Below are 13,410 nucleotides of genomic sequence, written 5' to 3'. Positions count from 1 at the left end.
CACTTCCCGGTGTGGGTCTGTGCTTCAAAACGCAGCGAACCCCCGGGGCTCCGCGGGGCTCGGCACACAGCCCTCAGCTGGGCCCGGAGAAGCCTCAGACCCACCGTTCTCTCTTCCTTAGCAGGCCACGAGCCTCGTCTGCAGGTGGGAATTAAGAGTGTTTCTTACAGAAAGCAAAATGCTTTAATGTGTTAAATTCCGGTCTCATTTCCACCCCCTTTTCCTTATTTTGGAAAGCAAAAGCCTCTTACGTAACTGCTGGGAGTCAGAGGGGCCGCCTGCCCCGCAGGGAGGGACGCTCAGTGGGACCGGAGCCCTCCCCAGTGCCTGGGCAGAACTGGGCCCCGTTCGAGGGGCTGCTGGTGGGTTCTGGGTGTTGGGTGTGTGCGTGGAATGGCCTGTGAATGAGCTTTTCTCAAGGTACCTGTGTAAGAGAGGAAGATAAAAATCCAAGTTTTGGGGGGAGAAAAGAGATGTCACTTGCAGATGGCTGACAAGGACAAGAGTGGCTGGAGGAAGGCTGTTGTTTCATAGAATCCCAGACTGGTTTGGGTTGGAAGGGACCTTAAAGCTCATCCAGTCCCAACCCCCCTGCCAGCAGCAGGGACACCTTCCACTAGACCAGGTTGCTCAAAGCCTCATCCAGCCTGGCCGAGAACACTTCCAGGGAGGAGCAGCCACAGCTTCTCTGGGCAACCTGGGACACTGTCTCACCACCCTCACAGTGAAGAACTTCTTCCTAATATCTCATCTAAACCTCCCCTCTTTCAGCTTAAACCCATTTCCCTTTGTTCTGTCTCTCCCTGCCGTTATAAAACATCCCTCCCCGGCCTTCCTGGAGCCCCTTCAGGTACTGGGAGGCCGCTATAAGATCTCCCTGGAGCCTTCTCTTCTCCAGGCTGAACAGCCCCAACTCTCTCAGCCTGTCCTCACAGCAGAGCTGCTCCAGCCCTCGCATCATCCTCGTGGCCTCCTCTGGACTCGTTCTAACTGGTCCAGGTCTTTCTTGTGTTGGAGGCTCCAGAACGGGACACAACACTGCAGGTGGGGTCTCACGAGAGCGGAATACGGGGGGAGAAACCCCTCCCTCACAGTTTCATGCTGCTGCAAATCTCGCTAGGCTGTGCAGGAAAGACCCAGTGGGCAGCACAGAGTTTGTGACCTGTGGAACAAGCACACTACTTACAAAATGTACTTTTTCTCTTTTTAATAAACCTACATGAAATGACCACAGTCTCCTCTAAACGGTTTTTATGCACCAGGATGTCCCTAAAGTCCCTATTGTGTTAAATGTTTGGCAGCACAGAGAATTCTCCATGCTCCTGGCGCGAGCTGGGGAGCCCCGTGGATGAAGTGGGGTGTCTCTGATGTGAGAGATTCAAACAACTCACAAACTGCTGCTTGTGAGCTGACAGCAGAGATCTGCAGCAGTCGCTCAGGGTGAGTGGCTTGGATCCAGCGAAGCTTGTAAGTTCTGGGATGATAAATGACATGTGTTTCTGCTGCTGGGTTGTCATTACTGGCCTAACCTATAATCAGTTCCACGCAGCTTTGCAGCTTTAATGCTGTTCTTCATCTTGGAGAGCTTTGCTCTTCACGTCACTCTCTTGGAAAAAGTACTGCATCCTCTTTTGCTCTTCACTAAACAGGGTTTCTCTTCTTGAACCCTGACTTTAGTGAAAACTGCCTTGGAAAAGAGGGCTTTTCTCCTACAGATGACAGATGTATCACGTTCTAAGGTGACATTTGCTTGTGCACTGGAGGAGTTTCTGATTCCCTTGCTGTGAATGCTCTGTGACACGTGTTGTGTCTGCACCGGAGGGTTAAGTGTCATTGAAGAAGAAGCTGGTGTTTTGAAGAGACCTGTGTGAACAGAGGGAATACAGCAGGAGCGAGGGGAGGGGAAAGGAGAGCTGTAGCAGCAGATTTTCTGGAGCCCCCATCACAAGAGAGACCCGGAGCAGTTAGACTGGGACAAGTCCAGAGGAGGCCACGAGGATGATGTGAGGGCTGGAGCAGCTCTGCTGTGAGGACAGGATGAGAGAGTTGGGGCTGTTCAGCCTGGAGAAGAGAAGGCTCCAGGGAGACCTTCTAGTGGCCTCCCAGTACCTGAAGGGGCTCCAGGAAGGTGGGGAGGGATGTTTTATAAGGGCAGTTAATGACAAAACAAGGAGAAATGGGTTTAAACTGGAAGAGGGGAGGTTTAGATTAGATATTAGGAAGAAGTTCTTCACTGTGAGGGTGGTCAGACACTGGCCCAGGTTGCCCAAGGAAGTTGTGGCTGCTCCTCCCTGGAAGTGTTCTCGGCCAGGTTGGATGAGGCTTTGAGCAACCTGGTCTAGTGGAAGGTGTCCCTGCTGCTGGCAGGGGGGTTGGGACTGGATGAGCTTTAAGGTCCCTTCCAACCCAAACCGTTCTATGATTCTGTTGTTTGGGTGTTTCTCTGAGCCGGGTGCCTGTGTTGTGTTTGGAGTGGTCTGGGTGACAAACTCTCCTTCCAAAGGCTGTAAGGATGCAAGCAGGAGTGGAGGTGACCCAGTGTCAGAAGGGGATGGTCTCCAGGCAGTTCTTCCTCCCTCTCTTTATGTCAAGAAAGAGTTACGAGCTGCAGATGAGCCAACAGAGCTGTAAGCTTGTGTACGCAGTGCAGTCTGAGTGTATTTGGAAAGGAAAATCTCATTTGGGGGAAATCTTACGTGTTATTTCCCCGTGGCTGGACCCTGATCTAAACAGAACTGCAGAAAAGGGAAAGAATGACCCAATAATATCTTGATGTTGCAGCAGGCGACTGCCCAGCGGGTTCACTACAGCGCTGTGCCATACATCGGATCAAAACTGGACACTCTGCTTGTGGGAGACAGCCACGAAGGGAACATTGTGTCTTGTCCAGACCAACATTTGGAAACTGTTTTGTCATTCTTGATTGCAGCTTGGGGCTTCAGCCACTGGCTGACACAAAGGAAACCTCTAAGGTGCTTAAACCAAAAAAGTACAGAACCAAAACACCTAAATTGTATGTTGGAATTCCTGAAGTGGCCAGTCAGAATCTGATTTCATCATTCTGTGAAAGATATAAACTTGTTGAACATCAAATCTAAGTTACAATATATCACTAAAGATTTTCCAGGAGGAACTGGCGCCTGGTGAGATTACAGACGCTGTGCTTGGGGATTTTAGGAGTGGAAAATGATTTAAACCTTCCATCACACTGGTACATAAATGGTTTCTGTCACCAGTTTTCATGCATCTGGTGGTTCTCTCTGCTTGTCAAGCAGCTGTAGCTGACTGGTAATGGAAGCTTGTCTCTTGGATGTAGCTGTGGCTTGGTGCTAACCGCTCGCTGCACTGGTTTGGTTCAGATCAGATCTGTAAATCTGCGCTGTAGCTTTGAGAGAAGAGGAAACTCAGTGCCCCACGAAGGTGAGTTGACTGTGTTTGTCCTGAGCGCAGCGTTGTTGCTGTGGGGCAGGAAGGGACATTCCTTCCTCCTTGGCTTTGAGCTGGGACTGCTCCTAGCTCATCCCGTTGCTGGGGGTAAGCAGCCTTGAAAGCTTGGGGAGTGATGGAAGCGCTCACACCAGCAAACAAAGTGGTAGGAGATGTGGATCCTGGCTGTGCTGCAGCGCTCCTTGGGCTGTGTGGGTTCTGTTCAGGTCTGTCACTTGCAGTTTCTAATTATTTCCTTTTCTATGAAGTCTTTTTCCCATGTTTTCTCACAGTGAGACCTCCCATCCCCAAGCAGAGAGCCAAGGTAGCTACCAGATCTAGCGCATGCAGTGTGTTAGTAACGCCGCAGCACACGATCCCGTCCCTGTGTATTTCCTTGCAAGGTGCCTGGATGTGTTAAACTTTCCTGTGAATTATTTTGTGTCCTCTACCAGCAGGAGACAAAACGCTGGCTGCTAGAGGACAGTAAAATCATCTGAAATGCACACTATCATTTTCTGCTTGTCTTCAATTAAACTGATTACCAGACTTCTTTGTTTTTTTTCAGAGCTCAGACTGTTTCACATGCTGCCAGCATGTACTTTGGCAACCGTGGGCGATGGGATTTCCTGCATTGTTTGAGTCTTTGCCGTTGACCTTTGTGGTCGTTGTTCTGGCACTGCCTCTGCTCTGGCAGGGGTGCAAAGGGCATTGTTCAAACCCGGGAAGAAAAGAGAAAGAATTGCTTTAAAGACATTGAGGGCTTTTTGTAATCGGTGGCTCCTAGGGTCATCGCTGCAAAAGGAGAGGAATTGCTGGGGCTGTCAGGGTAATTATAACTTCTTTTATTGTTCTCATCCCAGTCTAGATGACAGTGGTGTGATTTCTAGTGAGTCATAAAAATATGCCTTCCAGAGAGCATTAAGATGGTGGCCCTTTGGGACTAAGAGAGGAGAAGCCTGATTGTGGGTCTTCTCGGGAAGTCTCATGGGTGCTGGAAGCACTCAGCTGTGCCCTGGTTTCCCAGCTCCATACTGGGAGCTGTGAAGGGTTCCACTGGAGATGCCAGTGGGGTTGTGCTGGAGCCCTGTCGCAGCCCAGGCTGTGGACGCTGGTTACTGCAGCGTTGGAGAAGATCCACCTCTCCCTGCCGCTGGAGACGGGCATGTCAGAGATGGATGAGCCATCTGCCTTGTCGCGAGGGAGGCTGCGTAGCTCATCCCTGCACCGTCCCCCATCGCTGCGGTGGCGGTTGCTCTGCTCTGGTAAATCATTTGCTCAACTTGTGCCTGGAGCTTTGTACCTTGAACCTGCCAGAGGTCAGGTGCTGGGCTGGCTCCAGTAACGGAGCCGTGCTCAGCTCACTGGCACGATGGCCAGGTCAGGGGAAGGGCTGGATGCACAGCTCTTCCTTTTCTTCCCCTTTCCCTCTGGAGCCTTTCCACCCTTGTCAGGTGCCTGCAGTTGGTCTGGAAACAGCCGGACCTCATGGAGCTGACTGGTGTTGCTGGTGAAGGGCAGATCAGGTCTTTGGATGATCTTTGTGAGGAGATACAGCTTCTACATTATTGATTTAATTGCATTTGCATGGTGTTGTGCAGCTTGAATTAAATTGCCTGGAGTGAGATCTTGTACTTGATGTGCTGTTGTAGAATAAATGCCGGAGTGCTTGGGTTGGAGTAACAGCTTTGTAACTCCAGCCTTATAAGTCCAGCAGGCACTGAAGGTATCTGGGGGGTTGGCAGCAGCATACCAGGCTGTCCTGCTCGCCCTGTGTCCTCAACCCTGCCTTGCCATAGCTCTGTGCCCCCTGTGATTTGTACCTCGAAGAGAAGAGGCTTCTGCAGCTCTTCCCTGTGGTGGGACAGGGACAACCTGGGCAGATGAGACCCCCCACCAGTCAAACCTGAAGGAGCCTGGCCTCCCAAGGGTGACTCTTATATTTCTTTGAACCTGTAAATGAATTTGGGCATGAAAGGTGAGACATAACGAGCCCTGTTGTTGTTGGAGTTGAAGGCCCCAGCTCTGCATCGCGTGTCGGTGCTGAGTTTAAGCTATTTTCTGCTGGGGAAGTAAATTGCTCCAGCAGACAATCCAGGCACGTGACTGCTGGGGCATGGTCATGGAAAATTGGCTCGGTTGTCATGTTTATTTGCTCTGATATAACTTTTTATGACACTGTCATGCAGCTTTTTCCAAGGCTACTGGAATGTGTTATTCTTTATTTCTTCCCTTCTGCTATCTTTTTAAAGAAACCCTATCAGAGAAGCTGTATATAAAGTTGATTTTTATTGTTGTTGTGGGCAATGAGTTACAGGCTTCTGTAACTGACTTAGGGCTTTTTCTTTTTTTCCCTTTTTATAATAAATCAGCATAGAATGCCTGTTATTGTAGCTGTAGCTCAAGATTATCGTTTATAGCAGGAGAAACTAAAGTAGCAGTTGTTAGTTAGCTCTTCTTCCATTCTGATGAAATCATATTTGCCTGATTTTAGTCTCAACTCGTGCCTTCTTTTTCCTCTGGAGAGGGAAGTAATCGCTCTCTTGCCTTCTGTAGGGCTGGGCTGCTAAATTATCAAGCGGTTTCTCAGCTGAGAAGGTGTTGAATGGCTTTGGTTTGTTCCTGTATAAAATACGCTGGTGTTTGTTTCACTCCCCTGGGGAAGCTCAAGTGCTGGTTATGGTAGGGAACAGCCTGATGTTGGGTTATAAAGGTCACGAGTGTTTCCTTTCACCTCTCCAGCCAGGAGTCAGACTGACATAGGCGGGAGGTGGCAAGAAGTCTTTGCAGCAAAAAGAAGCTTTTGATGGGCTTTTCCTAAGGGAGACCTACAGACCGGTCAGTGCATTCGCTGTAGAGGCTGTAGCTTCTGTGTCCGGGTCTAGCAAAGCTGATGTCCTTCTCTGAAGAGGAAATAGTGCTATTCCTGCATCCCCCAGTCTCTCCCCGCTGCTCTGTGTGGGAGACCTCTGGTACCAACAGCACACTGTGTCCGACTCTGTGGCAATACACTGATTTGCTCACCTCCTTTTAAATGTTCCCAGTGTGAATGTAGTAGTAACAGAATATTTTGTCATTTTTTTTAATATACTCCAAAATCTGCTTTAACTGCTTTTCCCATCGTTGCAGGTGAAGGGGGAGAAGGGCGTCTGAACACCGATGAATGAGCTGCGATGGATAACAAAGACTCGGAAGCTGAGATCCACCCACTGAAGACTGAGGACGTGAAACCTCAAGAGAACCATGAAAACTCTGTGGAGAGAAGAATTGTCAGCAAGCAGTCATCACGGCTGTCTCGGCTGTCCCGGTGGCGCACTGCCGCCTTCTTCATCTCCTTATTTCTCTGTCTGATAATTGTGTTTGCTTTCTCATTCATCATTCCTTGCCCTGAGAGGCCAGTTTCAGAAAGAACATGGTTCCGAAACTACGACAATGCAGGTGAGCTTGCTGTAGCAGAATAAATACTGACCAACAATCCTTTTCCTTTATGTGCCACAAATTTGAATGGTGGAGCTCTACCTAAGCGTGATCTGGAGCCAGGCCTGCAGGGATGCTGCCCTTGGGAGCCAGAGCTGTGAATACCTGACCTGGATAAGCAGTGGCCCATCATAATTGCAGTGGCCTTCCAGGAGGTGTTTACAGGATCTAATGGAGAAATTAGATGCTGCTCTGAAGCGCTAACAAGGTACCAGGCTGGCCTCGTTTGGAGAAAAAAAAAATGAGGAAGGATATCTGGGAATAAATCTTTGTTGAAGTTTGGGCTGTAAAATGTTGCCTTGAAGTTTGAGCCGAGGGTTGAGGACAACTAGGCATTCCCCCTCTGTCACTATGACTTTCTAACTTTTCTCCATGGCTAACAAGAAATGGAGAAGAGGAATTGCATCTTGGGTTGTTTTTTATAAATTGCACAAATTTATAGTTGTGTTAGTCAGCTCTTTAGCCTGGGTACTGCTCCCTGGTGGCTCAGCATTCCCTTCTCTGAAAGCTTTTCTTTATTCTTATGTGCAGGGGATGTGTGCTGGTGATGCTATAAATGCAGAGATAGTGCTCACCAGCGGGGACTGAGCTTTGTGTGTTAATGCAGAAATCCCAGGTTCTGCTCTCTGAGCTGAAGAAGGATGCTTTTAGCTGAGAGTGAGAAAGATGAAATATCTGAGGCTGCGTGTCATGGATTTTGTTTGGTTTTATTTTGATATTTTGGGAATGGCAACCCCACACCAAGACCATGTTCTTTCTTCAACATAGTTCAAATTCCGGCTGCTTGATTTTAAAAAAAGAGAAATCCTCTGGGGGATAACAAATATAAACAATCCTTTGGCAGAAACTTCCAGTCCTGAGTACTCACGTAGATGGCTTTTTTTTAAGCCAGTTTGTCCTGATGTTACACTGTCAGGGATGGAGGCGGTGAGTAGGACTCTAGGAAGTTGTGTCTTGCTCCAGCAGTCCTCACCAGTGCCTTGTGATCTCTTTTACAGTGGCCTACCAGTTTCTCGCTATCGAAGATGCGAACGAAGACAAAGTGCAAGATGTCATCTTTGCTTTCAAAGCTAGCAACAGCAGCAGCAGCTTCAACAGGTCCTGTTTGGATGAAGGTAGCTGATTCAGAAAGAGAAAACCTTGTAGTAAAAGGGCTGTTGTTTCTCTTTTATTTCTAATTAGCGAGGCTGCTGTGGGACTGGGAGAGAAAACCAGGTTAACTGGGTGGGGAGAGGAACTGGGTGAGTCCCAGCTCTCGGGTGGTGTGGGGCAGCAAAGGAAGGTGTAGGTAGTGTTCCCTCTGACATGTCTTCTCCTCAGGTCTGCCTTCTCCCTGTGCCTTTGTTGCTGCTGTGTCTGGCACAAACGGCAGAGCGCTCTGGGAGAGACCTGCTGCTGAGGCTATTGAGTGGATGGAGTGTGGCATCCAGCAGCTTGCGGGGGGGCTGAGGCCCCGGGCTGCCTGGTGGTGGGGAAGCCGGTGTCTCTTACAGCAGTTGACCTGCGGACAGGTGAGTGGGGAGCAGAGTACTGCTGCCATACAGGGGACGGTGCTACCTGCACCTGGTCACCTTCAGAATGCAGAGACTGGGGACATCAGCGTGACATGACTTGCTGGTACATGAACAGGAGGCACGGGGTGTTTATTATCTTGAAGCCCTTGCCAGAGCCATTTGCTGGGCTGTTGAGAAGCTCCTGTTCTCTCAGCCTCTCTGTTCCAAAGGCTGGACTCTGTTGTGGTGGTTTGGAACAGCCGTTATTATAAGAACTTTAACTTTTCACCAGCTTTTGATGCAGGAGAAGCAGTCACTAGCTGTGAACGTTACTTTACACTGTCAGGGTCTGGACCCAAACTCGCAATGTTTCTCAGTAGTTTGTGAGTGCTAGCAGTGCCTGCAGTGGCAAGAGGAGTGGGTGTTTTAGGGATTTATGATTTTAAAGTCATCAAGAAGAGCATTTGGGATAAGTGCTCCCTGGTTTCAGTAGTCCAGGATTTTCCCTGGTTCCTCTGGACAGCCTTCTTCATTTCTGAATGAAGGCTTTAGCACAGGTTATTTACAGACTATTAATGAAGCAGTTGCTTTTAGATCAAAGTTTAGAAAGGTGACTGCTGAGCCAAAGGCCTGTAACTAAAGACAGTCATAAAGAAACAGCACGAGCATGGAGAGAGGCAACCAGGCTAGGCCACAGGTCACAGCAACAATATGGTAAGAAAACATTCCATAGATAAATTAAAAGCAAGAGATGAAAAATTGCTTCAGATAGAAAAGTGAATAACCTCGAAGTTTGCATATTTGATACCTTTTTGTGATTAAATAGGTTAAAAGGGGTTTCTTGGCGTAAATGACTTTTACTGGGGTTTAGGATGACAGGTCAGAATAAAATGTATTTAAGTAGGCTAAATGTATTTAAAGTGGCAAAGTCTGACTTATATCACATTGTGCTAAAAACAGTAGACAGAACAATCTTTAGCTGTTAATGATTCATCGTGGTGGAGGACTGGTGAGATTCCAGGGCTCTCAGGCTGCCTAGCCTCTGCCTGTAGGAAGACTGAAGGAGAGGTAGGCAGATTATCATCTGGAAGTGTCTGATGTGGTTTTGATTTTTAAATGCTGATAAAGTTACTGCTTTTCTGTTAATTCGAGTTGTGTTAAGTCTTGCTTCCCTCATTGCCAGAGTAAGCGACCTGAGCAAACAAGATGGAAAGTGTAGGATTGCATGCTCCTGCTTGTGTGGGACATCTGACATTCCTGCATGTTTATCTTACAAGCAAACTGGGACGTGGGAGCTTAATATTAACTGTTCCAGGTCAAAGCAAAAGTCTGTGTAGCTGCGTATTCCATCTCTGCCAGGGCCAGAAGCACAGTCTTGAGGAAGAGGACAGGAGTGAGTGTTTTGCTACACCTTCTCTCTTCACCTTCTCCTCCAGCAGCCTGCATTGTGAGCCCTGTGAGCAGTTCTCATCTCCTAAGGGATGTGGCAGAAAGGGAACCACAACAATCAGATGTATGAAATGGCTTCTGTGCAAAAAATCACTAAATAAACCAGAACTCCAGCCTGCAGAATGTGTGACAGGGAGAAATTAGTCTATAAAATTATGAGTGATAAGCAGAAGAACAGGGAATTATGATTTCCTGTTGCAGTTCTTTATTGTTCAGAAAAACCAAAAGGGGATACTTCTTCACACCCACCGTACAGTGGATGCCAGGAGCTTACAAGTGTTTAGTAAACAAGTGGGCAAGGGCAGGGGAGAGGGGTCTGACACTGCTGGGTAAAAAAGACCCACCTTTAGCTCAGGGAGCTTGTGAGCTGCAGACTGGGAGAGCAGTCTGGATCTGTGTATGGACCTCATCCAGCCTGAAGCAAATGACCCTCCTTTGTATCCTCTGTGGCTGCTTGAAGTGAGAGCTGAACTGTCATCTAAATCCTAATTTTATCATTCCTTCCAGACCAAAAGAAAAAAAAATCCTTTCACACAGGTTAGATTTGCTGTCTAGGCACTTATCTAATTTCCATCTTGGCTTTTGTTACCATGCTTATGCTGTGACCTCGGGCTCTGAGGAAGCACCGTAGCATTCGAGATGTCAGACAGAATTGTCCCATCTCCTGTTGATGGAGCAGGATGAGGCTGGATTCACAGTGCCTGCTCCTTGGGGGTTGTGTTAGAACATGAAAGCTTCTCAAGTCCTCTGTGTTGAATCTGTCTACCTGTTTCTATTAAGCCAGACTGCTCTTTTAAGAGAGCAGGATGCTTCCTCCAAAACTATATCCACTGCCTAACCAGCAAAGAATGCCTTATGCATTGAAATGTGAATTTCACCAGCCTGGACTTAGAGCTCTAGCTTTAGACTGCGCTGAATTCAGCCAGGATATAGTTATTTAAAACTGAAGTTCTCTCCTTCCTTTGCCTGTTTGTTTTCTTCAGGGGTAAAATTCGTTACCTTCCCATGTTTTCCTAGGGGCACTCTTCTATTTCATGTATGTTGTCGTAGTAACAAATCCAAGTATTTTTTTCAGTGTTTCAGTAAAAGCTTTGGAGGAATCCTACTGGAAATACAGCCTGCCTTAAATTATTGCAGATTACTACAGCATCAGGTAGTAATTCCTTGGCCTGCAGTACAACTGCCTTCCTGACAAAGAGCAGATGATTACTTTGCATTCCTGAAATGCTAATTGCTGTGTGTGATACTGTTTAAAGGGGAGGGTGAGCGTCCCCTCTGAGCACCTAGCTAGTCACTAAAGTCTTCCTTAAAAACAAACCTCCCCAACAGTCTCCCCCCACACCAAATTCCACTGCAAATTCTACTGGGCAGTGACTGGAAAATGGCCAGCAGCCCTGGGCAGTGTATGGAGCAGAGCCACTCAACTGGCCTGGAGCTGTTGAAGAGGAACCCACCACCCCACACACCCTGTTATTTTAAAAATCAAAGCTTTGCTATCTCTATTTACAAACAAGTTTGAAAGTGCTCTGTGTGTTCTTCAAACGAGGGAGAGGTGGGATGTGAACGGAGTCGCGGCTGCTCGTGTCAGTGTGGAACATCTGCAGGAGGCAAGTTGCAGCACAAAAGGTTTTGTCAGGAGTGGCTGCAACACTGTGGTCAGAATTCAGGTTCTTTATGGTCTTATAAAATGTCTGCGTGGATTTAAGTACACGGCAGCAAGGTTTTAGATCACAAAAAAGGATTCTCCATGTCGTGAACATGCTGGGAAGCTTGTTAACCTAAGGCACAAGCTGTTCTTTGTGCTCAGGGTGTTAGGGTGCATTTGTGCAGGCAGCTAGAATTACTTTCCAATATAAGCTGAAATTGTGGATATTTCTGCATTTGAAATGCAACAAAGTACCCCATGATGAGCATAAATGTGCCTGGCTGGTGGTGCTGATGGGCAGTAAATGGCTGGCTACTGCAAAGTGCTTCCAGGAGCAGGGGCATTAAAAGGCTTTCAACCTAAACTGTGTTTGAGTGAATGTTTCCCAATAACTCTGTCTTCTAGGGGAGGTTCGGTGGAGACAGTCCAGTGACTTTGGAACTAATTATACTGTGCTGACTCCTGTGTCAGTGATTCCAGATGTGGATAGTGATGGAGTTCAGGACCTGATAATCTTTATTGCTACAGGAGATAAGGTATGTCACTCTGAAGCTGTGATAAACCCAGTGACTGGACAACAGGGCATGGCAGGAATGTTATTTATTTCCATCTTGTAGTCTAAGAGGAAGTGCCCAGAAGTCTCTGGTATCTGTGGGATTGGGGTAGGTTCTTTCCCACCCTGCAGAGATGTACTCCCAAATCAATGCAAGTGGTTTATGTTTGGGGTTTTTAAAAAAAAAAAAAAAGAAAAAAGAAATAGACTGGCCAAGAATCTCTCCCCCTTGTCAGTCCTCACTCCTCGCTGCGTGTTCCCAGGCTGTGTGTGGGGTGAGCCTAGGCAAGATGAGCTTGCAGTTTTCTGGGAGTCTGCTCAGAGAAGTGGAAGTGAGCAAACCCTGACAGGTTTGGCTCTTAGATCAAAGCATGGCTGACAGCCAGCACTTTTGTACCACCACTGCCCCGTTCCGATACCTTTCGTATCTCTGCCTGTGGTCTGCTTTGCACGGGTCTCTTCTAGTGTCACCGTGCTGCTGAATTCTGTCTTGGGTTCATTTAGTGAAATAGCTGCTAATTGTGTTATCTCTGTTCCAATATTGCTTTTCTCATTTCTTAGAGGGGGAGAGTCTTGTAGGTAAAAAGTGTTTTTATGCTAAAACATCTGTGTCCCTGATGGAGTGGGACAGCATCATCTGCGTGCGCGCTCTGTCCTGTTTAAAGCACACAAAAGTTAGGGTTCCCTGCCAGTCTGATGGGAGGAGTGGGAGTCCCGTGTCCTCATCATACCAGAGCACTCCATGAGCAAATAGGGTTTTGCTGTCCAAGGCATTGTTGTTGCCAGAGTCATCAGAAATTCTATCCTCTCTGACTCCTACGTTTCTCTTGTTTTCTTTCCTCCTTGCTTTTGCTATCCCAGTTATCTCAATACTTTTTATTATTATTTCTTTTTTAATCGTAGGCGGCCAAGAAATGTTTGAATGTAGTCTCTGTTCTCCAAGACTGCCTTTTGATTTGTTTTCCATTTAACCTCTCTAGCTGTCTTGGTATGAGATCCCTTCCTCCCTCCGGACTTGGCAAGCACTCTGTCAACTTAAGGAAAAGAACATTCTTTTTTGAGAAATCACACAAAATGGAGGGAGCTCGAGTGGAGCTCTGCAGCTTGCAAAAAGGCAGATTCAGAACTTCAGTAAATTAGCTTTGTTGCTAACATGGGCTGAAGTTGAACATGATGTTATACTGCTGTTTCCTGAAATGGCAGAGCTTTGAGCAGTCTGTGGGGAAGGGTCTGTGTGTAGGGGGTTTAAATGGCAGCTTTTTTTGTGTGTGTGTGGAAAAATAGGACATTTTTCAGGACACATCACCTGTAGGAGCACGTAGAGGTATTGAGCAATGCAGTGAGTAAGGTGGTGTGCATTCTCACTG

At 47.5% G+C, this 13,410-nt stretch overlaps 1 protein-coding gene across 1 annotated transcript in view; it reads left to right on the top strand.

The window, feature by feature from the left end:
• Positions 1-6,599: 6,599 nt before the first annotated feature.
• The window catches only part of FAM234A (family with sequence similarity 234 member A), an 11,760-nt gene continuing 4,949 nt past the window's right edge, over positions 6,600-13,410 (top strand). The window contains 5 exon segments of the mRNA XM_010165510.2: positions 6,600-6,864; positions 7,902-8,018; positions 8,224-8,351; positions 8,354-8,414; positions 11,896-12,026. Of these exon segments, the coding sequence (XP_010163812.1) occupies positions 6,600-6,864; positions 7,902-8,018; positions 8,224-8,351; positions 8,354-8,414; positions 11,896-12,026 (702 nt within the window).

Source organism: Antrostomus carolinensis, unplaced genomic scaffold, assembly GCF_000700745.2.
Source record: "Antrostomus carolinensis isolate BGI_N321 unplaced genomic scaffold, ASM70074v2 scaffold21653, whole genome shotgun sequence".
In the NCBI taxonomy this organism is placed as follows: domain Eukaryota; kingdom Metazoa; phylum Chordata; class Aves; order Caprimulgiformes; family Caprimulgidae; genus Antrostomus; species Antrostomus carolinensis.
The sequence above is the reverse complement of the archived record's forward strand: the minus strand, read 5'-3'. Positions and strand labels throughout refer to the sequence as shown.